This window comes from Uloborus diversus, unplaced genomic scaffold (genome assembly GCF_026930045.1).
Source record: "Uloborus diversus isolate 005 unplaced genomic scaffold, Udiv.v.3.1 scaffold_13, whole genome shotgun sequence".
Lineage (NCBI taxonomy): Eukaryota > Metazoa > Arthropoda > Arachnida > Araneae > Uloboridae > Uloborus > Uloborus diversus.
Genome location: NW_026557987.1, coordinates 7,961,771 through 7,986,856, shown reverse-complemented (window position 1 = coordinate 7,986,856; position 25,086 = coordinate 7,961,771). Strand labels below are relative to the sequence as shown.

Below are 25,086 nucleotides of genomic sequence, written 5' to 3'. Positions count from 1 at the left end.
TAATGAACATAGAAGTTTGCAGGGATTTCGATATATAGAGATTTTTTCGATACATAGAAACAATTTTTCTATGTAATGAACATAGAAGTTTGCAGGGATTTCGATATATAGAGATTTTTTCGATACATAGAAACAATTTTTCTATGTAATGAACATAGAAGTTTGCAGGGATTTCGATATATAGAGATTTTTTCGATATATAGAAACAATTTTTCTATGAAATGAACATAGAAATTTGCAGGGATTTCGATGTATGGAAAATTTCGATATGTGTAAGTTCGATATATGGAGGTTCGACTGTATTGTATTATTGACCAACTTCAGCCGAAGCACCGGAACTAACTTCCGTCTTTTCGCTCGATCTCTTTCAGCGTGAGCAGTCCAGAAGAAGCTCACGGCAAACAGGTGTTTGTCCTCTCGTCCACCCTTTTGGCCATCAAGCTGCTGTTTTCAATGGTGAACCCCCAAGACATCGGCAGCCTTCGGGGGGATTTCGAGAAGATAGTCTCCGAAGCCAAGTTCTGGAGCTACATGAAGCACAAGGAAGCTCAGGTAGGGCTTGGATGATGCCCCCCATTTTTGGGGATTTGTCGGGGTCAGAGTTTTTTGCAGTTCAAAAAAGACATTTAAAAGAAAAAAAATTGGTCACAGGGAGGCACTTCTCAAAAAATGCTGTCAGAAAAGAGCCGTTCCAGAGAAAACCCGAAATTTTGTTTTCCACTTGACAGCTTATGTACAGGGGTCATTTGTATAACACGGTTAATTCGTTGCTTGTAGTATCAAAAAGCGTGTTATACGAGACTTTTTTAAGAATAACATTTTTACTTATTTTTAATACTAATTATGTATGTGCATGAGAAAAAACAGGTCATAAAATGTATCGAAAAGTACCGAAATTAATACTTTGAAAGGGGTAGTGAACAACAGTTTGTTGTTTGAAAAATCACAAAATATGTCTTTTTTTTAAACAAAATGTTTTACTTGTTACCCCATAAAATTGCAATTTTTTTCATGAGCTCTGCTGTTACGAGCAGGAAAAAATGGAACCTTTTTTTAGTGGAATGGCCTGAAATTGCAAAAGTGGATTTATTGTAAAATAATTATTAGCTAGAGTTGTATGATATCAGGTATATAAAATTTATTATTTCATCATTTTATGTAAGCTTTGTTCCGCTAGATGGAAAAAACTCTGAACTGAATGTATTCTTCCTGGGAAGGAAATCACTTTTTACTTACCTCTATGGTGTAAATACAAACACACTTATAAAAACAAGATTTTTCTCTGCGACAAATAATCGTAAAGTCGAAGCTTTTGTACCCGGGGAGAAAAATTTTGGATGCAAAGCTTAAAATGTTTTCTTAAATTTTAAAACATTGAGATTTTGTTGCCAACGTATACTACTTTGTACGGAAGTAATATTGTATGTTTGATTTTATGTTCATTGGTATTTTCACTATTAAAAAAAACATATGTTTAACTAAAGTATTTAAACTTAATTAAAAATTAACAAAAAAGGGAACTGAAAGGTTTTTTGTGTCTGTATCATCGGTAGCTACTAGCTTTATGAAGTGTTATTTTGACCCTCACGCATAACACATAAAGTGCTATGTGTGTCACACTTTAAGCACATAATTTTTACCTAAGGTTAAAAATGCGTTTCTAGTAAGGTTATTTTTTGAACAAAAATCGAGGCGTGCTCATTCGAAAAGAGAAACCCGATTTGAATTCCAGCGGCAGAAATGATAATAAAGTGGTTTTAGAAGCTCCCTTCTCGGCGACCACAGTTCTGTCATTATCTTAACTAATACTGCGGCCTCGAGAAAGTATTCCGTTAGTTTACTTCATTTTTGTAATAAAGGCTTACACAGATCTTAGTGTTCATCTAGTGTTTGGTGTTGAAACACCAGCCATTTGAAGCATTACTGTTTGACCGCGGATTGTATGTAATCTGGCAATCTGCCAAGTAAAGACGATTCCATCTGAATGACTCTAGCAGGGGAGAAGGGAAAATAACGATGGGATTTCGATGCACGCTTGTTATAATGTCGCTAGTGCCTTATTCATTGATTGCATTTTCAGAAATAAAATAAGGGGAAGCAAAAATAGTTACCATGGAAACAACAAAAAGAAAAGAAAATATTTTCATTTCGTTCGGGAACGTAAAAGCAAAATGGTAAGCTCAAAACTTTGTTGTGACTGAATAAATCAATTAGTTTTTGTCATGAGAATATAGATCGAATATACTTTAGATTTAAAAAATGTTGCCGTGAGCCAATTTTCATTTTTACGGAACTAAGGCTAAATAATAGAGAGGCAAAAGTGCACCTCTGAAACGAACCAATTAACACCCCTATAAACTACGTCCATTTCCACCTATGAACCGGATATTAGCCTTTCCATGTAATCGATGGTCAGACAGTAGTTGCAATTGCAAATGATTGATTGAAAATGTTTGCCATTCCCCTACTTTCATGCGTTTTCCTGTCCTTTTATATACAAACTAATCAAATATACTATTTCGTCGATAAACATGGTCGGGTTGGCTGGGGCTAGTTAGCTCATTGTTTCTTCTCTTTTTTAAAAAAATTAGAATTTAACGTCTAAAAAAAATCCCATTAAAAGATTACACCCCCCCCCCCAGTCAATGGGGACCAAATCTGCTCATTCTGCTTATTTCATGGCTGATAATGTGAATACTAAACGCTGTTGAATCCTGTTTTTAATTTCATGTTAACAAACATAAGATAGCCACGATGAATGAGCATGGAGTCTCGTAAGATGATTCCTGACAATTTCTGCTTTTATCTTCATGCTAGTTTAATTCATTTCAATATTTTTGTTATTTCTTCTGTCGACCAATAAAAAATAGAAAAAGGAAAGCTAAGAAAAAATTGATCATTTCCAAATGTTTTTTTTTTACAAAAAGTATCAAAATATATTCGTTGGACCTGGGATTTTTTTTTCACTTTCCAAGGAAATGACTGTTTTATGTGTAACAATAATTATGATTGAAGCAACTAATTTCAAATTAAATTGAATAAATATAAACTTTTAGTTAAATACAATATATATATATATATATATATATATATATATATATATATATATATATATATATATATATATATATATATATATATATTTAATATATATTAAATATTTGATATATATATTATATTTAATATTAATATATGAAAAGAAAAAAAACTGATGGACCCCAATTTCCAAAGTTTCTTCTTTTCAAAATGAATTTTTTTTTACACTTAAAATGTTAAATTTGTTAGCTTTCGATGATTACTTGTTGGAAACATAGTATTTATCGTTCATTTTTCCGATGTTCACGATTATTTTCACGTCTAATATTAGTATTTTTTCTGTGATTGTGCAGCTATCTTTTAGCATCTGCTTTACTCCTTCTTATCTTATCATTAGTGTATTAAACATGTTGGGTAAAAATTCAAAGCTGTTTTTAAGTATGAATGTGATTTATTAATATTGTTGATCATATAACAAAAAAAGTTGTAAACTATTTCTGCCTTGTTTTTTTTTTTCCTATTGCCTATCAGCAAAGGATACTTTCATTGAGATTAAGAAGGGAGAAAAATGTCGCAATCTTTCTCAAAATTCAGAAAGATGTGCCTAATATCACACAATACAAGGATTTTGGCTAATTTTTTGGGGTTTGGATTCAAAATGGATTTTATTAGAAACATTATTTAGTTACTTATTTACATTCATCTGTAATCAATTTCAGGACGTTGGAAGAAGCGTGGACTCTTTTTCCAACAGACCGTCGTATTTTTCATTTCCAGATGCTTTCTCGAAAGACATAGTGCACAAAATTTTATGTCTTCAATCATCGAAAAAATGGGGAAGGATTTAAAGTTTAAACATTGAAATTCTGTTCCAATTTTATTCCAACTGACCCTAATTGAAATTTTAAAGTATTGTTATCAGGAAAAATATTATTTAAATGTTATTATTACCAAAAATGTTTTTTGAATTTTATATTTAGGTGCAATTACCGTATTACCCCGTATTATCTGGCATGCCGGAAAAAAGCGAGGTCGACCGGCATGCCGGAAATTTCGAATTTACCGGCATGCCGGAAAATTTGAGGATTTTTTTGCAACAAAACAAAAGTTAATTTCCCCGTTCAGTTCCAATCAGAAAGCAAACTACTGTGAGGAAAAAATTGAATAAATCCCGAAAGTATCCTTCTTTCTAAAAATGTGTATTGCATACAATATGTACTTGTTATTTATGGTCGGTCATTGTTAATGGATTTAGTTATATGCCAGTAAAGTAATCCATTCAGAAACAATCATCATTACTGTGATTTGTTCATATTTTTTAAAATAAAGGTTCCTTTTAGGGAGGTAAGTTTAATTTTTATTTATTGTACAGCTATGATAAATTCTTTAGCACTGGTTTAGGGGCGGTCACTTACTGCTTAAATGTTTGCTTCCTTAGTTTTAATTTAATTTTCGTAAAATTATTCGTTAGTAAACAATTTTTCTTGTTAAAATAACAAATGACATTGCCAGTAAATATTTTTACAAAATGAAACTTAATTAATACTAATAAGATATCTGTAGAGCTTATATTCATTTTTAAGCTGAACATGTATTTTTCCTAGTACAGTCGGCTCTCTGTTTAACGACGCTCTATTTAAGAACTTTCTCCGTTTAACGACGGCTTTTCACTGTCCCAGATCACCAAATAATGTTTAAAATTTCAGTTTTGAAACTTCAATTTTGAAAATTTTCCGGGGGGGGAAATCTCCGAGTGCACTCACTCTTTCCTTTAAAATCAAAGATGGTCCACTGTAGTGTTAAAAGCATTCTATTTAAGGACGTTTTCTACTTAAGGACAATTTTTTGTGGTCCCTTGAAAGTCGTTAAACAGAGAGCCGACTGTATTAATTTTTTCCCCCCGACCTCGAATTTAACGGCATGCCGGAAAGGACGGGGCAAGTGTCATTGAAAATCCGGTGACCCCCGAATTTCGCGGCATGCCGGATGATGCGGGGTAATGCGGTAATTTTTGCTCCTGTTTGTTTCCCAGGTGCGCTGTGCCTGGTACTCCCTGCTGAGCTCCCTGTGTGCCCTGAAAGTGGAGGTCTTCCTGGAGGCCACCAGGGGGAGGTCATCCTCTGTCCTGGTGGGCTGCCTGGCGGAGAAGGACGTCGGTGCCGTGGGTGCCGCCTGGGAAGCGGCACTGCATGTCCTGTGCCACTTTGGGGTGAGTTTGTCGTAGAAAAATTTGTGCCGAAATAAAAATTGACTCTCACGTAAACACTGCCTCTTTTATGTGCCTATTTACTTAGTGTCTGGTGGGGAAGTGGGCCCTTGAGGTAAAGTGGGGCTATGTTTGATGCCTCGCTTGCAGTGGCGGTTACTCGGGGGGAAGGGGGGAGGGCGACCACCCCCACACTTTTTTCATCATCAGCCTCAACCTTAAGATTTGAATTTCAAAACATTCTGGGTGAGATTACCCGAACTTCACCAAATGAGGTTTAAAATTTCAGTTTTAAAACTTCAATTTTTGAAAATTTTCTGGGAGAAAGCAGGGGGGAGAGCTGGGCGAGTGCACTCACTCTTTCCTTTAAATTCAAAGATGATCTGAATTTGTATTATAGACTCCAGTTTGAGGGGAAAAAAATCAGGAAAAGAATACCCCTAGATAGTGTAAAAACATCGAGTCCAATTTCGAAAAATAAAATCCGAAGGTCTTTTTTCAAAGGAAGTTCAAAACTGAGTTCTTAGGATTTCATCAGTTCTTAATGTTACGCTGTTAATCAACTTTTTTCTAAAATTGGTATTAACAGGCAAAAGCTCTAATTTTAGTACACACTGAACATGTATTATTTAGAAAATAGATCTCTATAGAAAGGGATGAATGATATCCGATATTTATTTTGAAAATATCATGATATTTTGATATTTTCGATATTTATTTTTTCAACTACGATATTTTCAATATAAAAAGTATATTAATCACAGTAATCTTGTTCATTTATTATTGAAAATAACCAAGAAGTGATGTACTGTATTTTTACGATGTATAATACAACATTAATATAACAAAATAATATAATATTCCTTTTTTACTTGTATTTTATTTTCATAAAATTATTAATAATGTGGTAATTTTAATTCTTATTAAAAGTGCCCAATTAAATATTAAACATTGCTCACAAAAAAAGTAAATGTCTTAGGACTATACGGACTAATGCATATTATTTATTTCTGATGAATCATATAACTGTAAAAGAAGAAAAAATAGTAAAAAAGCTAATGCTAAATTAAATCCATTAAAATTGATATAATTATTTCATATAATTAATGATAGAAACCGTAAATTTAAGTCTACATATTGTTGTTGTAATATAAGAAAATAAAGATTGATTTGAAGATAAATTTACTAATTTGAAGACTTTAGTTTGGGCTAATTGAAAATATTGGATATATATCAAAATATTGGATATTTTTGATATTTTGGAAAATATCATGATATTTTCGAACCCTGTGTTATATTTTGTTATAAAAATGGCAAAACAAAAGTTTTTCTCATTTTTTCTAATCTTAAAAAGTACTTTTAACTTTAAAAAGTCAATTTCTTTCACAATTTTAAAAAATAATAAATTTCTTATTGTAGTTAAGAATGGAAAGAATGGCTAAAAAAGAAAGAAAGGAAAAAAAAAAAAAAGGTTGATAACTGTTGGCATTATTTTTTAAAGCAAATAATTGGTTAATATTTTGATCAATATTTTGTGCATTTGTACATACAAATGTAACCAAAATATATTTCTTTTTCAAATATTTACGCATTTTTATTTAAATCTTTCCTGATTTCTGAACTAACCCCACTTTACCCCACCATGGGGGAAAGTGGGGCTATCAAAACGTGATCTTTCAAAATGTTAATCTGTTGCCACTTTCTATTTGTTAACAATTTGAAATACTCGCAACTGATTTTAGTACAAAACGAGGCTTTTCATTTTAAACTTGGTTCTCATTTTGCAACTTTCAAAACTTAGTAGTTGTGGCTTTCTTTTCTTTTCCTTATTTTCCAATTTTCTGGAGAAAAAAAATTAAATGCATTTAAATTTTGTATTTGTTCTGACTTGTGAGATTCATCTTAATGAGTTGGCCCAGAGGTTCAGGGTTTCTTTTTTAAATTTAATATAGTAAATCCTTTAACTCGACACTTTACTTTTGGGGTTGAAGAATGAGGGAGGCTGGCATCTTTGCACAAACACATTTATTATAACACTTGACGGAACACAAACACATAAAATAGTACACAATACGCCACACAGGCAATTACTTCGTTACTTATTCTCCATTACCTCATACTCTTACATCAACAGTTACGTCATTCACATATCATACTTTTATGGCAACATCTATTTTCCAGTACTTTTAATATTTGTTAAATTTCTAACAAATATTAGCTCTTGTCACTTGGGAATCTCTTGAACTTGTCACCCCCCCCCCCCCATTTTCTGTTTCCATCTATCAGGTGTGTGAGCTTTGAGCATTTTAATACAGAAAACTTCTCCGGTATTTTTTTCAAAACATAACCCCCCCCCCCATCCCTCCCCCAAATTTTTTTTTTCGATCTTAAGACTGTCAGGGGGGGGGATCAAAACAGTTCAAAATGGTCACGATCGCAGAAATGAAACTTTTTCATGCACAAGTATGAAAATTGTATATGTCCGATCATCTTCGAGACATCTTTATTGCATTTTCCATCTGTGAAAATTTTTATTTCCGAAAAAATGGCACTACGACATTTTTGTCCTTTTTTTTCTTAAGTTCCTAAATTATTATCTACTGAAAGGAATGTTTATTATCACTAATACAGGCGCAGATACAAACTACCATTTAGGGGGAGGGGGGAGGCTGTAGGGTTTTGGATACGAAAAAATTTTACAAAACTGCTAGGGTATGAATAAAAACACAGAATCGGAACAGAATAAGGCATCTAATAGGGCAGAAACATTTTTCAGTCATTTCATTTGCAATAGAGAGAAATAGTATTTCAAATATTTCCTTTAAAATATAATTAATTGGAAATCATTTGTGAATTTCAGTCAGACTTCAATCACTTGCATTTTATTCACAAACTATTGGAACACAATGTGACTGGATAAAATTGTCGATGTTTTTTTTTTTTTTGGAGGGGGGCTCGAACCCCATGACCCTCGTCTTATATTATCTGCCCCTGGACTTATAAGAGAAAATAAATTTATGCTTGTTTTCAAACTGTTTTTACCTTAAAAGTCGTTGTTTTTAAACTTCGAAAAACAATAATAATATAATATCCCAAATTTCTGAATATCGTGTCCAACCTGATTTCCAAACTTTGAATATTGGATCCTGTATGAGCCAAATTTATGAAATCCTTACTTTTCAAAACCACTTTTACATTAAAATTTTTTGTTGCTAAATCTATTCATACAAAAGTCTCTCCAGTTTTCAGATTCAATGTTAACAGCTATGAATAAATTATAATGTATGAAATCTATACACATAAAAATCATTGTCCTGAGATAACATATATATATCAACGCACAGCCAATACCACTGATACCTCATACTTGAAATTCGGTAGGCATGTCCACATGATTACGAAAGCATCCACCGAGAAAGGATTTTTCGAAATATCAATTAGTTCGGGAGAAATTAATTAAAACCCCTTAATTTCTGCAAAATTAAAACCTGTGATTGAAATTTAAATCCCTTATTTTTGAAGGCTTTCCTCCATTCAAATCATTATTCAGTACTTCATCTCAACTTTTGGTCGATAGCGAATTTTAAATTTGATATTTTTTTGTTTCTCACGTGATTCTTCGAGGCTTTTCTCAAGTCAAATAATGATGTTTGTAGCTTTCACTTTTTCAAAACTGGAAACGGAGTTTTCTAGAACATCATCACAGATAAAATACATAAAGCATTTAAGTTTTATTTCACATCGTAAACGTAAATGATAAAAACCAACGTCCCGAGATAACATATGTATACTAGCATTCCGGTACACGGCATTGCTCGGGTAAAGAAAATCAATACTTTAAAAGGATCGTCGATGACAGTTAAGGATCGGTTAAGGACAAGGACATATATATAAAGAGTCCAGGGGCCCCGGGACCCTCTCAAAATTAGAAAAAATATAGGGAATAAGATTATTATGGGGGATTTTCGTAACTAGGTGCACCGAGCGATGTGATCCCCTGCTAAATTCATTACCCGAGCAATGCCGGAATACTAGTCTTAATATATAAAAATCAATGTCCTGAGATAACATATATATATATACATATATATATATATATATATATATATATATATATATATATATATATATATATATATATATATATATATATATATATCAACGCACAGCCGAAACCGCTGAAGCTTCAGACTTGAAATTTGGCAGACATGTCCGCATGATTACGAAAGTAACCACTAAGAAAGGATTTTTCGAAAATCTCAATTAGTTCGGGAGAAATTAATTAAAACCAGTTAATTTCTGCAAAATTAAAATTTGCCATTGAAATTCAAATCGAAGGCTTTCCTCCATTCAAATCATTATTCAGTACTTCATCTCAACTTTCGGTCGATAGCGAATTTTAAATTTGATATTTTTTTGTTTCTCACGTGATTCTTCGAGGCTTTTCTCAAATCAAATAATGATGTTTGTAGCTTTCACTTTTTCAAAACTGGAAACAAAGTTTTTTGGAACATCATCACAGATAAAATACACAAAGCATTTAAGTTTTATTTCACATCATAAACGTAAATGATAAAAACCAACGTCCCGAGATATATATATATACTAGCATTCTCGTACCCGGCATTGCTCGGGTAAAGAAAATCAATACTTTAAAAGGATCGTCGATGACAGTTAAGGATCGGTTAAGGACAAGGACATATACATAAAGAGTCCAGGGACCCCGGGACCCTCTCAAAATTAGAAAAAATATAGGTAATAAGATTATTATGGGGGATTTTCGTAACTACGTGCACCGAGCAATGTTAACCCCTGCTAATTCCATTACCCGAGCAATGCCGGAATAATAGTCTTAATATATAAAAATCAATGTCCTGAGATAACATATATATATATACATATATATATAAAATTAAGCAAACAGAATTACAAATATTAAACAAATTATAAATAACAAATGATGATAAAAAGGAAAAATGCAAACAGCTATTAAGTAGGAATAGAAAAAGAGTGAATCCAGAGCTCATCAGCCGTGGAGGATTCATTAATTATGGTCAAAAGACCAAAATTTTAACTATAAACTAGAAGAGAATGCTTAAGCTCCAGTACATGTAATATAGAGTAACAATGGGCAAACGCACCACTTGCTAAGCTAAAAACAATCAACTAGAGCTCAAACCTAAAACTAAAAGCAGGGGGTTTCGCCTCGACTAATGAGGAAAACAAGTTCCGATAATTAGCCTTCCACGGGACAGTACCTGCCAATAACAAAATTGTCTTACCTTGAAATCCAAGTAAACATATCCAGTCCGTTGTTCAGCCTGATAAAAAAGCCTATCCATTCGTCAACAAAACATTAAAAATATAAAAACCATGTATTTTGCACGTGTAAAACTTATCCACTACGGTGATTCATAAAAAAAAAAGGTTTTGTCACGATTGTATCATACATTTACACAGTTAAACAGTTTCAAAAGAAGCGAAATGTTCATCGAAGGCTATACTTAAGCAGATGTTTTCAACTAGATTTTTAGGGAAGTTATTATGAAAAAGTGAGTTTTTGAGTACTGAAATTTCTTGCTTAAATGCAGAAATGGTGTTGCAAATTCTTTTAATTCTGATAGCTTGCGAAACAATAATGCCAATAAAAACCTTTTTACTTAGGCAGGAGGAGAAATCTTGTAAACTGTTACCTGTGAAATTGAATTCACGTCTTTTATCATAGATTGTAGTGGAACAATTTGAGTCAATTTGTATGTTGATATCCAAGAAAATTAAAGCTATTATGATTAAAATTGGTCTTTTTGAGCGTTAATGAACTATGATAAATAGTTTTGCTGTCGAGGCGAAACCCCCTGCTTTTAGTTTTAGGTTTGAGCTCTAGTTGATTGTTTTTAGCTTAGCAAATGGGTGGCGTTTGCCCATTGTTACTCTATATTACATGTACTGGAGCTTAAGCATTCTCTTCTAGTTTATAGTTAAAATTTTGGTCTTTTGACCATAATTAATGAATCCTCCACGGCTGATGAGCTCTGGATTCACTCTTTTTCTATTCCTACTTAATAGCTGTTTGCATTTTTCCTTTTTATCATCATTTGTTATTTATAATTTGTTTAATATTTGTAATTCTGTTTGCTTATTTTTATATTTACTTGGCTTTTTAGTTTTGCTGCGTTGCGCATCTATGGGCTCTTGGTGTGGTCTTTTCAATATTTTTCACTTTTATTATTATTTTACATATATATATATATATATATATCAACGCACAGCCGAAACCACTGAAGCTTCAGACTTGAAATTTGGCAGACATGTCTGCATGATTACGAAAGTAACCACTAAGAAAGGATTTTTCGAAATCTCAATTGGTTCGGGAGAAATTAATTAAAACCCCTTCATTTCTGTGAAATTAAAACCTGTCATTGAAATTCAAATCCCTTATTTTTGAAGGCTTTCCTCCATTCAAATCATTATTCAGTACTTCATCTCAACTTTTGGTCGATAGCGAACTTTAAATTTGATATTGTTTTTGTTTCTCACGTGATTCTTCGAGGCTTTTCTCAAGTCAAATCATAATGTTTCCGTCTTTTGCTTTCATTCTTTCAAAACTGGAAACGAAGTTTTTAAGAACATCATCACAGGTGGACTATCCTTTTGAAGTTAGAAGAGTGCAGTTTCCTGTTAAAGTTTGCTTTGCAATAACCATTAATAAGTCACAAGGACAGACATTAAAAGTAGCAGGGACTGATTTGAGAGAAGACTTTTTTTTCACACGGCCAATGTTATGTAGCTTGCTCCAAAGTCAAGCAGTTTAATAATTTTAGCACCAGAAAAAAAAAAAAAACTAAAAATATTGTATACAAAGAAGTTCTCGCTTAAACATAGGTATAACAATAAAATGTGGATGTTCTGTGTTTGCAAAGATAAGCAATACTTTAAAAGGATCGTTAGTAACAGTTAAAGATCGGTTAAGGACAAGGACATATACATAAAGAGTCCAGGGGCCCCGGGATCCTCCCCAATTTAGAAAAAGTTGTAGGTAATAATTATTATGGGGAATTTTCGAAACTAGGTGCACCGAGCGATGTTATCCCCAGCTAAATCCATTACCCGAGCAATGCCGGAATGCCAGTAATCTATAAAATCGTTCCAAAAAAAAAAAAAAAATGGATTCGGTCTGTGTTTCCGTCAGGTGTGTGAGCAGAAGGACTTTGAGCATTCCATCCTGCCCCAGCTGTGGTGCTTCCTGCGTGAGGGGGGGAGGGGCAACGCCGGCGCCCTCTACCCCTGCCTCCTCCCCATGCTCAGCAAGTTCCCCAGGGACCTACTCCAGAGCTCACACTTCCAGCTCAAGTTCCTCGACATACTCCTCAAGAGGTGAGTTGTTGATAGGTCTGCATTCCAATTTTATGCATAATCAGGGTTCGCCGATATATATCACGATATATATCCGATATTTGTTTTGAAAATATCATGACATTTTGATATTTTCGATAGTTATTTTTTCAACTACGCTATTTTCAATATAAAAATTATATCGGGGTTTGTACGTGTCATGGAAATCTTGGAAAGTCATGGAAAATTAATATTTTCATTAAATGTCATGGAAGTTTATTTCAAGTCGTGGAAAAATGTCTTGGGCAGTAGAAAGTAACAGAAGCTAAAGGAATATTAGAAATCTTCAGTGATTTAACAGTATTGCATGTAAAAGCTATTTACACTGGAAAACGGAACCATCCCAAAAACAAATCTTGAGTTTTGTAATCCTATTGCATCCGCTTCTGTAACAGCCCCCTACCTTTTTTTGCAATGAGATTTTACTGCTGGGACATTACTCATTTGGAATTCACAATTATTTTCAGGGTTTCTTATACTTTATATTTTTTTAGAACTGGACTTGCACGTTCTAGATTTTGCCACACCCACTCAAAAAGTATAATTCAATTGCATCCGAGTTCGTCTCAACCACTCATAAAAAATCATTATTAAACTTGTCAGAGTTAATCTTATAATTTGTTGAAGGCTTTATAAAATAAACATTTAGTCTGGCGATATAGAGCAAAGAAATAGGGAATTCTAATGCTTAAAAAAATGAATTTACTGAAAAACAAGGCTTTACTTTTAATGAATAAAAATACTGTCAAGTTACATCGATTATTAGATGCACTGTTGACACCAAAAGGCAATATTTTTATGAAGTAAATTTATTTTTGAAAACTTTGTAATGACTCATTCAACCTTCGTCCCATTTATTAATATTCTGCCCCATTTATTACTATTGTGCTCTGTTTATTAAATATTTATTAATTGAAACATCTATATATTGCATTCAGTATATTTTTGCATTACTGAAATTAAAAAGATAAATAAGAATAGTTATTAGTTTCTGTACTATGCGCTGATGTTTTTTTAGTCACAAGTAAATGCTTTGATAAGGTATTGGCATTCACATACTTTTGTTAATACCCATTGCAGAACATTAAAAAATATGCAGTACTATTCTCTTCACGTAACAAGGCCATGAAATATTTTATGAAATCATGAAAAAGTCTTGGAAAAGTTATGGATTTTTTTCATCCAAATAGAGTATGAACCCTGTTATATGAACACATTAATATTGTTCATTTAATATTAAAAATAACCAAAATGTTGTGTACTATATTTTTATGATATAGTAATGCTTCATTGATGCAACAAAGTAAAATAATATTCCTTTTTTGTTTTATATTCATAAAATTATTAGTAATGTAACAGTTTTAATTGATATTAAACGTGCCTCATTGAATATTAAGCATTGGTCAGAAAAAAAGAAAATGTCGTATGACTGTGCACTGAGCAATGCATATTTTTTATTTCTGAAGCATGTAACTGTGTAAAAGTAGCCAACAGAAGGAAAATGAGTAGAGCAGCTAATGTTAAATTAACACCAGTAAAATGGATAAAAATGTTCAATGAAATATTAGATATAAATAATGAAAGAAATCTTAATTTTAAGTCTACATATTGTCATAACAATGTAAGAAAATAGAATGATTTGAGGATGTATTTACTATTTTGAAGACTTCAGTTTGCGTTGATTGAAAATATCGGATATATATCAACATCAGGGTTCGAAAATATCATGATATTTTCAAACCCTGTGCATAATTAAACAACCCTACTCAAAGTGGTCCAGAGGCCAGACTATTGCTTAGAAATTTTGGAAATTTTATTTACTACGTGACGGGAGGGACAGGAATCTGTTTCAGCGAATAAAAAAATTGTTAGATTTTTAATTTAAACTTAAGTGAAAGAATCACTTAATTTGAAAAAAAAAAAGAGAATCATTAAAAATACGTTTTTGCATCATGCAGAATCATCATTGTATCTTATACATCATTGTATCTCATAACCTCGAGTTTTTTTTTTTAATTGAGTTACTTTTTGATTGGCAACACATCTTTAACTTTCTTGCATCGGCAACACATCTTGTGTTTTGCATATTCTTAATTTGAAAGCCATGTGAAGACTTTAAATACTTTGAGCGATCTTTTTCGCTCTCTCTCTCACCTCTCATAGCCGTAATGTGTTGAACGTAGTAATTTATCGTGATTTCGTGATGTCTTCCAGTGATCTTTACTCCTGGCAGGGCGTAATACGACGTGATGTCAATTTTAAAGTTATAAAACGCTTTTAGGCCTATTTTGTGTGTTACGGTAATGCCTTATATTCCTTGGAACCAGCATGTTCGTAAACTGAATGTTTCGTTGTATCATAGTGGCTAATACATGTTTATTTTTCAAAATGTTTTTTAAATATTAATGAAGATGTTGTTCTACAACTTAAGCAATCTCTGAAGATAATAAATACAGATTTTCCTTGAGGAAAAATGCTCCTCGTGTTTTTCATTTTCTTCAACTTCAGGCTGTGGACGTGTTTTGCAGGTTCACTTCTACTAGCGGTGTAGTCAGTCTAATTCCACTGCACTTAATGCTCACAAAAATAACTAAAAGTTTCGCCACCAGGGGACATTATTAATGAAATACATTACTTCCCAATCATCAAACCTCGATCCATGCGACTTTTAGCTTTGGAAGCAATTGAAATATGTCCTGAATCATGATAATCCTCAAACTTTTCCCGATCTTAAATGCAGTAAATCGTGACATAGTATGACTTATTCATAGCATTCCCCAAAGCATACGACGTTCAACTGTAGAACATGCTATTTCACGATCCCAGGCTCAGTTTAGTGTATCAAGCGCCGAAAAGCCCAACGGAATTAACCATTATTAATATTTGGTTAATATTAATAAGTTAAATTTAATTATATTAATAAGTTAAAATTAATTATATTAATAAGTTAAAATTAATTATATTAATAAGTTAAAATTAATTATATTAATAAGTTAAAATTAATTAATAAGTTAATTTTTGGGAGGCTGTTGAAGTTGAATTACCTGATGCCTGTTCAATGTCTGGGAAAGCTACTCAATCTTTCCCAATTGGTTATGTTCTGATCAGGGTTGGTAAAAAAACCGGGTTTTTTTCAAAAAAAAAATCAAAACGGTTCTTTTGGTTTAAACCAGGTTCTTTTGGTTTAAACTGGGTTTTTTTGGTTTAAATACTATTTGCGAGAAAAACAATTAATTTTCGGAAGGTAATTAAGGTTCCATGTAATTAACAGTTATTCAGTAGTCACATTATACCTAATTTCTTGATTGATTAAAGAGATAAGAACAAAATCTTGTAACTAAATTAAATAATTAAAATAGCTTTCTGCGGGGAAATATTGATTGAAATGTTTGACTGGATTAACATATTAGTATGCATGTATATATAGACCCTTTATAATACGAAATACTGGCTTCATTTTTGATTTCATCAAATGAAAGCCAGATTAGGTCTTTTTTTCTACCAGAATTAGACATTCTTTTTAAAACAATATGAGTAAGTAACTTTTGTAAACTGCACAGGTTAGCTAAGGCAAAGCAAATACCAAAATCCCAATTCCAATGAACAAAAGGGGGAAAAAAAACTAAGAATTATCTGCACCCAATAGTCATAAAGCAGCATAGGTGTATAGCCAATCAAAATCTTTTGAACACACAGAATCCAAGAAAAAAAAAAAAACACCAATGGAGAGTGTAGTTTATATGTGAAGATTTATATATTTCTCAATCAATTTTTACACATACATTTGCATTTTGTTCTGGGAATTTAAAAATTTGTCTTTTAATCTTCCTACATTATAATATAAGGAACTATTATGTATCATAATATGAAGTATAAACATTTTTTTAAAATTTGATTCAAAAAATATTATTTGTGTTCAGCTGCAGAACAAATCTTAATTTTTAGGTGCAAACAATTAAGTTAGACTGTTGATTACCTTACAAGTCAAAGTTAAAATTCCAGGAATGTGCAAATAAATGGGCAAAAATGTCACACGCCTGCAACAGGAGTGAGCAATATAATGGATTGCATCTACAATAAAAGATTCAATCCTTAGTAAATCTTAACTAATCATGCAAATTAAGCATAATGATGGAAGTTGACTGAAATCTGCTTTATGGCACATATATGAAATAAAAAATATATTAAGATTTTTTTTCGATTAAAGCTTGTAATACATTTTGAAGAAGCAACTTTGCAATTTTAGTATTTATCTCTGCAACTTAGCTAGGAACTTAGCATAAATGGAATTTTACATTTTTCAATATGTGTGAGGAAATCAATGTAAACCTGTAAAATAGATTTTTTTTTTTTTTGGCTTTTTAAAAAAAAACATTTAAAAAACCCCCGCATGGTTTTTAAAAAAAAACCAATTGGTTTAAACCATGGTTTAAACCAACGTGGTTTAAACCAAACAACCCTGGTTCTGATTAAAATAAAAACAATATTTGTTCATTTTTGCCATTAAGGCTTTTCAGCGTTGGTGGTTTCGTCCTTTCTTTTTCCTCCCGATCGAGTTGTGGTCCGACTCCTGAATCCTATGACTTTGTATTTTCAGCCTGTTCCTGGAGAATGTGAAAAACTCGCGCATGGAATGCGACGCCATTTTGCAAGCTTTCTTCGAGTGCTTCGTCTACTTCTGCTTCAACCTGAACGCTGAGAGGGAGGTCCTGATGGAAAAAGTTCTGTTGCAACAGGTATGCGTGTGGAGACGTAAAATTTTCGGAGATTTTAAGACGATAAAAAAATTGGGGTTTTTTGGCGGGGAGATTGGAAAAAAAGAAAAAAATTGATATTTTGCGAATTAAAATGTATTTGATAGCTATTATTTTCTTAGAAACCATAAAATATTATCAACCATTAATGACACAAGCAATACATGTTTTTTTTTTTTCTTTTAAACATAAATTTACATTAACCTTTTTATTTTTTTTTAAAAATAGCTTTTTTGTTCAGATTACTAAAATTTACTTAAATTAGTCAAAGCAGTTTACTTGCAGCCAAAGAAAATGATGTGTAGAAATGATAACATTTTGTATTACTTGAAAAAAAAAAATGAAGTACTACAAATGTTGTCTCTCAATATTAAACAATTTGCATTTGAAGAGTTTTTTTCTTTTCTTAAACGTTGATTCTTTTCAGCCATAGTTCCCCCCTTCCCTCTGAGAGAGAGCATTTTATTATATGTTACACTATAATCATTTTCAATACGTTCCTCTTAATTTTATTGTTTGTTTTCATGAAAGCAACAAATTAAGAATTAAATCAAACAGGTGTGAATGATGTATAACATTGTACAGCACTTCAAAAAAAAAAAAATCACTTTTGGTTGGTGAGGATGTCAGTAATTGCGTATTATTTTCAATTTTTTATTTTTCAGGTTTTGCCATTGATAGAATCTTCCATCTATGATGAGCAATGTTCTCATTTCATCTCTTCTAAGCTGTATCCGCAACTGGGAACTCTTTTGTGCAAGATGGCAGGAGTCAGCGAGGGTCCTTGCCACGAAGCATTTACAAGTGCCTCAACCACCCTTTGGACAGAGTTGTACGCAATTGCAACAAAATTTTACACCAGGAAGAAAACAGATCCCCCTTCTCGCCAGCTCATTCTCCTTTTCCGAGGGCTTTTTGACCCAGAGTCAAAACCAGAGAAACAATCTGTGCGTTTCGAAGAAGCCGTCTCTGAGGATGAAGCAATTTCCAAAGAAGCGTCAGAGGATGGTGCAATGTCAAAGATTTCAGCCAAAGACCATGTTTCAAGCGTTGCTTCTGAGAGTGATGCAATTTCAAAAGATTCCTCTGAGGACCATGTTTCAAAGGTCGCTTCAGAGGACAATGCTTCAAAAGTTGCCTTAGAGGGTGAAGCAAGTTCAAAAGATTCCTCTGAGGACAATGTTTCAAAAGATTCCTCTGAAGACAATGTTTCAAAAGTTTCCTCTGAAGACAATGTTTCAAAAGTTTCCTCTGAGGACAATGTTTCAAAAGTTGCCTCAGAGGTTGATGCAATTTCTAAAGATGCTGTCGTCCCAAAGACCTCCCCTCTGATGAAGGCAGGCTCTCCTTCTCGTGGATGCTTGATGAAAATGTTGGCCTTCTTGTATGAAAAACTGTGCGAGGATTTCGATGTCCACCTGTTGAAGACCTTGAAGGAGTTGATGACGTTGACTCGGAGCACGGAAGTGTTTCGAGAACTTTTGACTCTGGTGAATAAATTGGATGCGTCGGAATTTCTCCGGGAAGGATTCTTGAGATGGTTGACCAAAGCGGGAAAAAGTGTCGACTGTATCGTGGATGTCGTTTTCCTGGTCTGCCGTCTTGTTTCTGAAGATGAGGGGTTGGCTGTTTTGCATGGCTGCTGTGGAAAAAAAGATGTCAAGTTTCTGGGAAAGATTTTAAATCGAGCCAGGACGTGCTTCGATAAGGAACCTTTCCGAATTTGGCTCCAGAATCTGGAATGGATGGACGTCTTGCTGGATGCCTTGAAAGACAAGCTGTCTTCTTTTCCGAACGGAAAAGTCGACTCGCATCTGGTCAAAGAACTGCAGAGTATATTGAATTTGTGCCTCACTGATGCTGTTCTGAGAAAAATTATCACTTCAGGGGAGAGAGATCAGCAGCTCCTGCATATCATCAGAGAAGGATTCAGAAACTTGCCGGAGAACGACTTCTCGAAGGATTCGGATGTCGTGTTTTTTTCTGTCGGTGAAATCGTGCAGACTCTTCTGCGAAACGTAGAGCTTAGGCAGGCAGGTGGGGTCAGATATGATATCGTGACACTCCTGTTCTACATGTACCTGGATTTGGGGTGGAAGCGCAAACGATCGGATTTCAGGAAAGCTGCCTGGGCCGTCTGGGATGCGGCCATCTCGAATCGGAAGCTAGCCGTGGGAGAAAGTTTAATTCTGCAAATCGCACGTAAAATTCACTCTGAACTCGTGCAGCATCCTTCCAGAGAAGATTTCTTAACGCACGTGCCAGAGATCGTACGCAATCTCTCGTGCTCGCTAGAAAAGGAGATGGATCTCGACCTGGAAGACAGAGTCCTGGAAGTGGTGTTGCTTTCGGAAGAGGAATGGGACGTGGTTCGACGGGGACTGTTTGTCAGCAATTTGACTTCTCATGTAGAAAATAAAATCTTCCAGCAACTAGTGCGTGAAGGAGAGGCAGTGGTTTCGGAGGATAGAATCAAGAGCTTGATCGCCGTTTCCGAGGTCTGTGCCGATCTGTTGGCCGGGAAATGTACGAAATCGAGGGAGAATGAGTTGTTTTTTTCCAGGTTCCTCCTGGACCAGGTGTCTCATGTCCTGTGGTCCATCAGTTTCTGCACAGGAAACGGTTTCGTGACCAATGCCGTCCTGGCCGCCTCCAAGTCCGAAGAGCTGTGCAAGTGCTGCGAACACGTCCTGTCCCGCCTGCCGGCCGATCAGCTGGAGGATCTGGTGAGACTGCTCTTCGCTCGCGCGACGAATCGCAGTTGCGGTTGGCCGGCGACCTTGTCCGTGACCTTGGAGCTGCTCGAGCGGCACGGGTTCGCCGTCGGCGGTGCGGTCGGAGAGCTGCTCGGAATCGAGCACGGGGCGCGGTGGTGCGGTCGAGCTCGGGACTTGAACACGGTGCACGGGAGAATGGTGGTGCAGCTGCTCTTGCACCACCTGCCCACGGAGACGAAGTTGACCGTGCTGGAGGACACTCATGCCAAATTCAAAACGGTGGACCCTGCGTCTGACGAGAGCCACGACCTCCTGGGTGACCTGTGTTGCATCCTAGAAGATTCTGAGGTATTGACAGATTGATTGCCAGTATTATGTTCATTGAATTATTGGGTTAAGTTTTAATGTTGTTTAATCTTGAGCGTACTTGTTCTATTATTTAGTTACTGTTGTTCCTTAACGAACGCTCGTTATCAGTTTGTGTTAGGACCTTGTTCCTTTAATGAAAAAATGGCAGGTCTATAAACTTAACTTTGGAAGCCAGGTAAATGGCCTGCTGCAATGTTGCTACCTAGGTTTTTTCTGATTTTATGTGTCTTTTTTTATGGTCATTTTACTTTGATACTAAAATGTTGTTGATATTCAACTTAATGTCTTTAATCGTTCTCATAACTCATGTGCACTCTGCTAATAATATTGATTAATTGAGTAAGAGTTATATTCATGATCGGTCCTCTCTTCTCTTCCGACAGATATCGGACTCTGATTTGGGAAAGGATGTGGCCAGGAGCATATTTGCCGTGCTTCCGCTCATGGATGCCGAAAGCAACTTCCCCCTCTTCGTCTTGCAATCGACGTCCGTGCTACGGTCGGTGCTCCGTCAAACCGGCGGTTTAGATGAGGGACGCTGGCGGCTCCTGGAGAGGGTGTTCGCCGACGCGGTGGAGCAGCTGGTGGAAACCCGCCACCTGGCCGAGGGGGACCTGCTGCACCTGTACTGCGTCGCCTGTCTGGGTCTGGTCCTGTTCGAGCACGCGGCTCGATTCGCCGAGAAGTCCTACGCCCCCTTCCCGAGGGACTACAGGCCCACCCTCGACAGCTCCTTCTACGAGAACTTCGTGCTGATGTTCCTCCAACTATCTGGCGAAAAAGTCGGATATCCGCCCCTGCCTCGTGCTGTGGACAGGGTCATGGCCACCCTGCAGCAGGCCCTGCGCATCGTCCCGGGGGAGCGGATCTTCCGGTGGGCGGTCGAGGGGCGGCGGTTGGGCCCCCTGGTCGACGCCCTCTCCTCTACCCTCCCCCGCATCCAGTTCGCCGCCCACTCGCTGACGATGAAGCTCCTCCCGCTCCTGGCCACGACGGCCGTGATCGGCGAAGACGAGGAGGGGACGTTCCCCCCGGAGTTGAACCGGCTGCTGGACTTTGTGACCTTCTCCGGCGAACTGGTGACCGGCCTGCTCCGGGAGTTCCGGATCGGGGACGTCTGCGACTTCGTGCCGCTCACCGACGCGTATCAGCTGGCGGTCGGCTTCCTCCTCGCCTGGTTGGAGGTCGGTACAGTATCCTTACAGTGAAATTCATAACTGTGGCGAGACCAATGAAATTCATTAAAGCTAAATCATTGATTAATTTTCAGTCATGTCCAAATTTAAAGAGACCAGATGCCATAGAAATAAAATATAGAGTATTTTCTCATAAAGCATTTCATTTATGTATTTATCATTTAATTGTATGTCTAAATGTAATATAAAATTTGATTCCAGGATTAGGTAGGTAAAATATTCTCTGTAAAGTGAAATCAGCAGACATCTGATTGGTCGAGATCAAGAGCATAAGATTTCAACTGAGCAATCTGACCGATTTGGGCAGTTGTTTCAGCCATGCTTTTAGATTAACCATGTGTTCTGGGCTGTTCGTTAGGGATGTTTCAGGAAGAAGCTTGATTTTTAGATAAATAAAAATCGGGGGAATAATCATAATTTGGAAAATTCTAAATTGGCGAAATAATTTCCTCCTGCTCAGAAAGCTGCTGCCAATTTGATCCTCATGCTTTAGTTTTGCCTCTCAATGGAGCCTTTCATGTTAGTTAATGATTTGTTCTTATTTATTCAGCAGATTATTTCATATTTTAATTGCTTTATATAGTCATTTGATGCGATGATTTTTTTTCTCCTTTTTCATGTTTCATTAATGCTAATTTTGGCATCACTCGACAAGCAGTCAGACACTTGGTTTGACAAAACATTTTGAAAACGTGCCAATCATTTCGCACCATGATTCCCCATAAATGATTTTTATTTTATCCGAGGTTCTCGTCCTTTTAAAGTGCACCACGTAAACGACTTCATTTTTCTCGGGAGAGCTGAGAGAAGACATTCACTCGTACTTTACTTCCAGATATTCGAGTTCCTGTCGTCCTCGCCGGCCCAGCTGCGGGCCGGCCGCATCGAGTGCCTGTCCGAGCGGAAGCTCCTCCCGGCCCTCTTCTCCGACGTGTTCCGCCTCCTGCCCGACGACCCGGAGACATGCGTGGAGGAGGGCGGCTGCCTCTCCTCCCTGTTCCTGGCGGACTCCGCCCCCGGCCGGTTCGAGGGGCCGCCCTCACCCGGGCGGCTGCATGCTCTGGCCTGCCTGGTGTACGCCACCGCCCTGAGGAAGACCCCGGCGTGCGTCCGGACCTGGTTCAACAACCTGGACAAGCGATCGGCCGACGTCGTGACCGACTTCACCAGGAGGTATTAGTCGGTTATTTAATCGAAAAGAGTTGTGTGCCGAATTCACGGGTTGCAGCGTGACGAATGCAATTCATAAAAGCAAAATTGTTCATTTACAGTCGCCCTGATTTGCAGTATGGTGCTGTAGAGCATTATTTCATTAAAAGTTTATTTTATAATTTATCCACTAAATATGTCTTAGCTTAGTAATTAAGGTAAATATTTATTAATTTATAATTAATTTTTGTGACTAAAGAGACATCGACCGTGGCCGACGTCCGATCGGTCGAGGGCGAGATGCTCCATTTTGATGGACCGATCGTCGTCGTGATTTTGACTGTTGGTGCAGCCGTTGCTTTTGTTTAACCTTTTGTATGAGTCTAGTCTGTTCTGTAATGATGTTGCGAGAAGTAACTCGCTTTCTGTTTTTTATACGGATGCCTCACTTGCCGAGTCGATTCACTCCACAGAACGAAAAGTTATGGTGGTGTTATCCATAGGAGTGAATAGGACCTCGTGTCACATCTTCTGCCGTCTCGTGGTCAGAAATGTACTGGACCAAAACTATAATATAAATTCACATGCTGTGCGCCGATTGAGCACTGTTGAAGCAGAAATGAGGATTTTTTTATTAGAAAGTGGAGTCGGTCGATTCGGCGACCGAGGCATCCGCGTGACTGGACGTGTGAGTGAATCCAGAACTCTCCCCCCAGGTACCTGAGCGGCCTCCTGATCGTCGAGGAGCTGCGGCCGGTCTCCGGGGCGGAGGCCCGCTTCGAGGGCATGGAGGTGCGCGCCCGCCCGGGCCAGAGGGAGGTGTCCGCCAGCTACCGGGTGGACGACTGCGACATCGAGCTGTGCGTGCGCCTGCCGCCTGACTTCCCCCTGGCGCCGGTGGCCGCCGAGCGCAGGGGCCACGTGGCCGTGGCGCAGCAGGAGTGGAGGACGTGGCTCATGCAGCTCACCACCGTGCTCAACTACCAGGTGGGCGTCCATTTTGGTTCTCCTCCGAGCTCCATCGAGCCACATCGAAAATCTACCCGAATCTCGGGGAATTCTTCTCGGGTCTCGGGGATTTTTTTAATCTTTCTGATGTTCTAGGGAATTTGAAATCTTCCTTAAGGGGGGGGAAAAACGTTTACAGCGGACAAAAAGATCCATTTTTTTTTTAATGTCATAAATTGTTAGTAAAACTATTCAAGAATAGGTTGCCAAAAATTTGAGTGAAAAATTCTGATCAGTTCTGATGCTACGAGCACTTACAGTGCCTGTGGAGGTTCGAAAACTTTCACAGCATTCTTTTTGAAACTCGTTTTTTTTCTCGAAACAACTTTTTTTCAACTGGTGTGCTAGTTTTTTGTTTCAACTGGTGCAACTCTTTGAGCTAGAATGCTCAAAGAGTTCTCGACCCACTCCGAATAAAAAAATAGCGAGGTAAAATAAAACAATTTATTAAAACATTCCCAATTCTAAAACACCAGTAAAAAGGTTAAAATTAAAGCTTGTAAAATCTAAACATGGCCCACAGCTAACTCTTTGATGATATTATTAATAAAAATCTTTTTTTCAATCAAGAAATGTGAAAGAAATACATAACATTTTAATCAACCACCTCAAAAACGTGCAATTTTCAACTATTTTTATCAGAATCAGGTTCATATTGTAGGAAAATAGGTTGTTCACAGAGGAAAAAAGCGTTTCATTACAGACAAAAAAATGATGGCTTCGGTAATGCACCGGCTTCTAACTCCACTCATTCTGGTGGAAATAACAAAGGACACGGTGTACTTCAAAAGATGATAAAAATATCCTCAAAGTTTTAAAGAAAGTCTGATTATCTTTTTTTTCTGTTAAAAGAACTCGCAAGAAACAGTAAAAAATTCTGTCTCCTACACTGATTTCCCACCTTAAATCACTGGAAGTTTAGTGTACAAGGTGCACCTCTGGGAAAATCTTGAAATAAGTTAGTAAATTTTATAAACAAATGTTGTTTTTTTTGCTAATAGTAAGTTTCTGATGTCTCAATAACTTGGCGAAAATGCAATCATCAATGAAGTATTTCTATTTGATCATTCATAAAAAAAATTTTTGAACAAGGGGAATGTTGGGAATTCCAAATGATGTTATCAATTCTTTACATTTATTTTGATATATTTGGCTTTAATTAAATCCCAGTTTTTTTATTTATCTCGCAAAGTCACACATGCCGATTCAACGATTGTGACGTATTTCCCGATCTCATGTCGTGAAATGACGAAGTTCCC

General features: G+C 36.2%; 1 protein-coding gene across 1 annotated transcript; it reads left to right on the top strand.

Annotated features, from left to right (window-relative positions):
• Positions 1-377: 377 nt before the first annotated feature.
• LOC129232587 (E3 ubiquitin-protein ligase listerin-like) lies at positions 378-23,806 on the top strand (the record flags this gene model as incomplete). Its single annotated transcript, XM_054866720.1, is given in 8 exon segments — positions 378-552; positions 5,069-5,245; positions 12,432-12,616; positions 17,232-17,370; positions 18,054-20,453; positions 20,858-21,658; positions 22,506-22,843; positions 23,536-23,806. Coding segments are annotated over 8 exon segments (4,410 nt in total), but the record flags the coding sequence as incomplete, so codon positions are not given.
• Between the last annotated feature and the right edge of the window lie 1,280 nt (positions 23,807-25,086).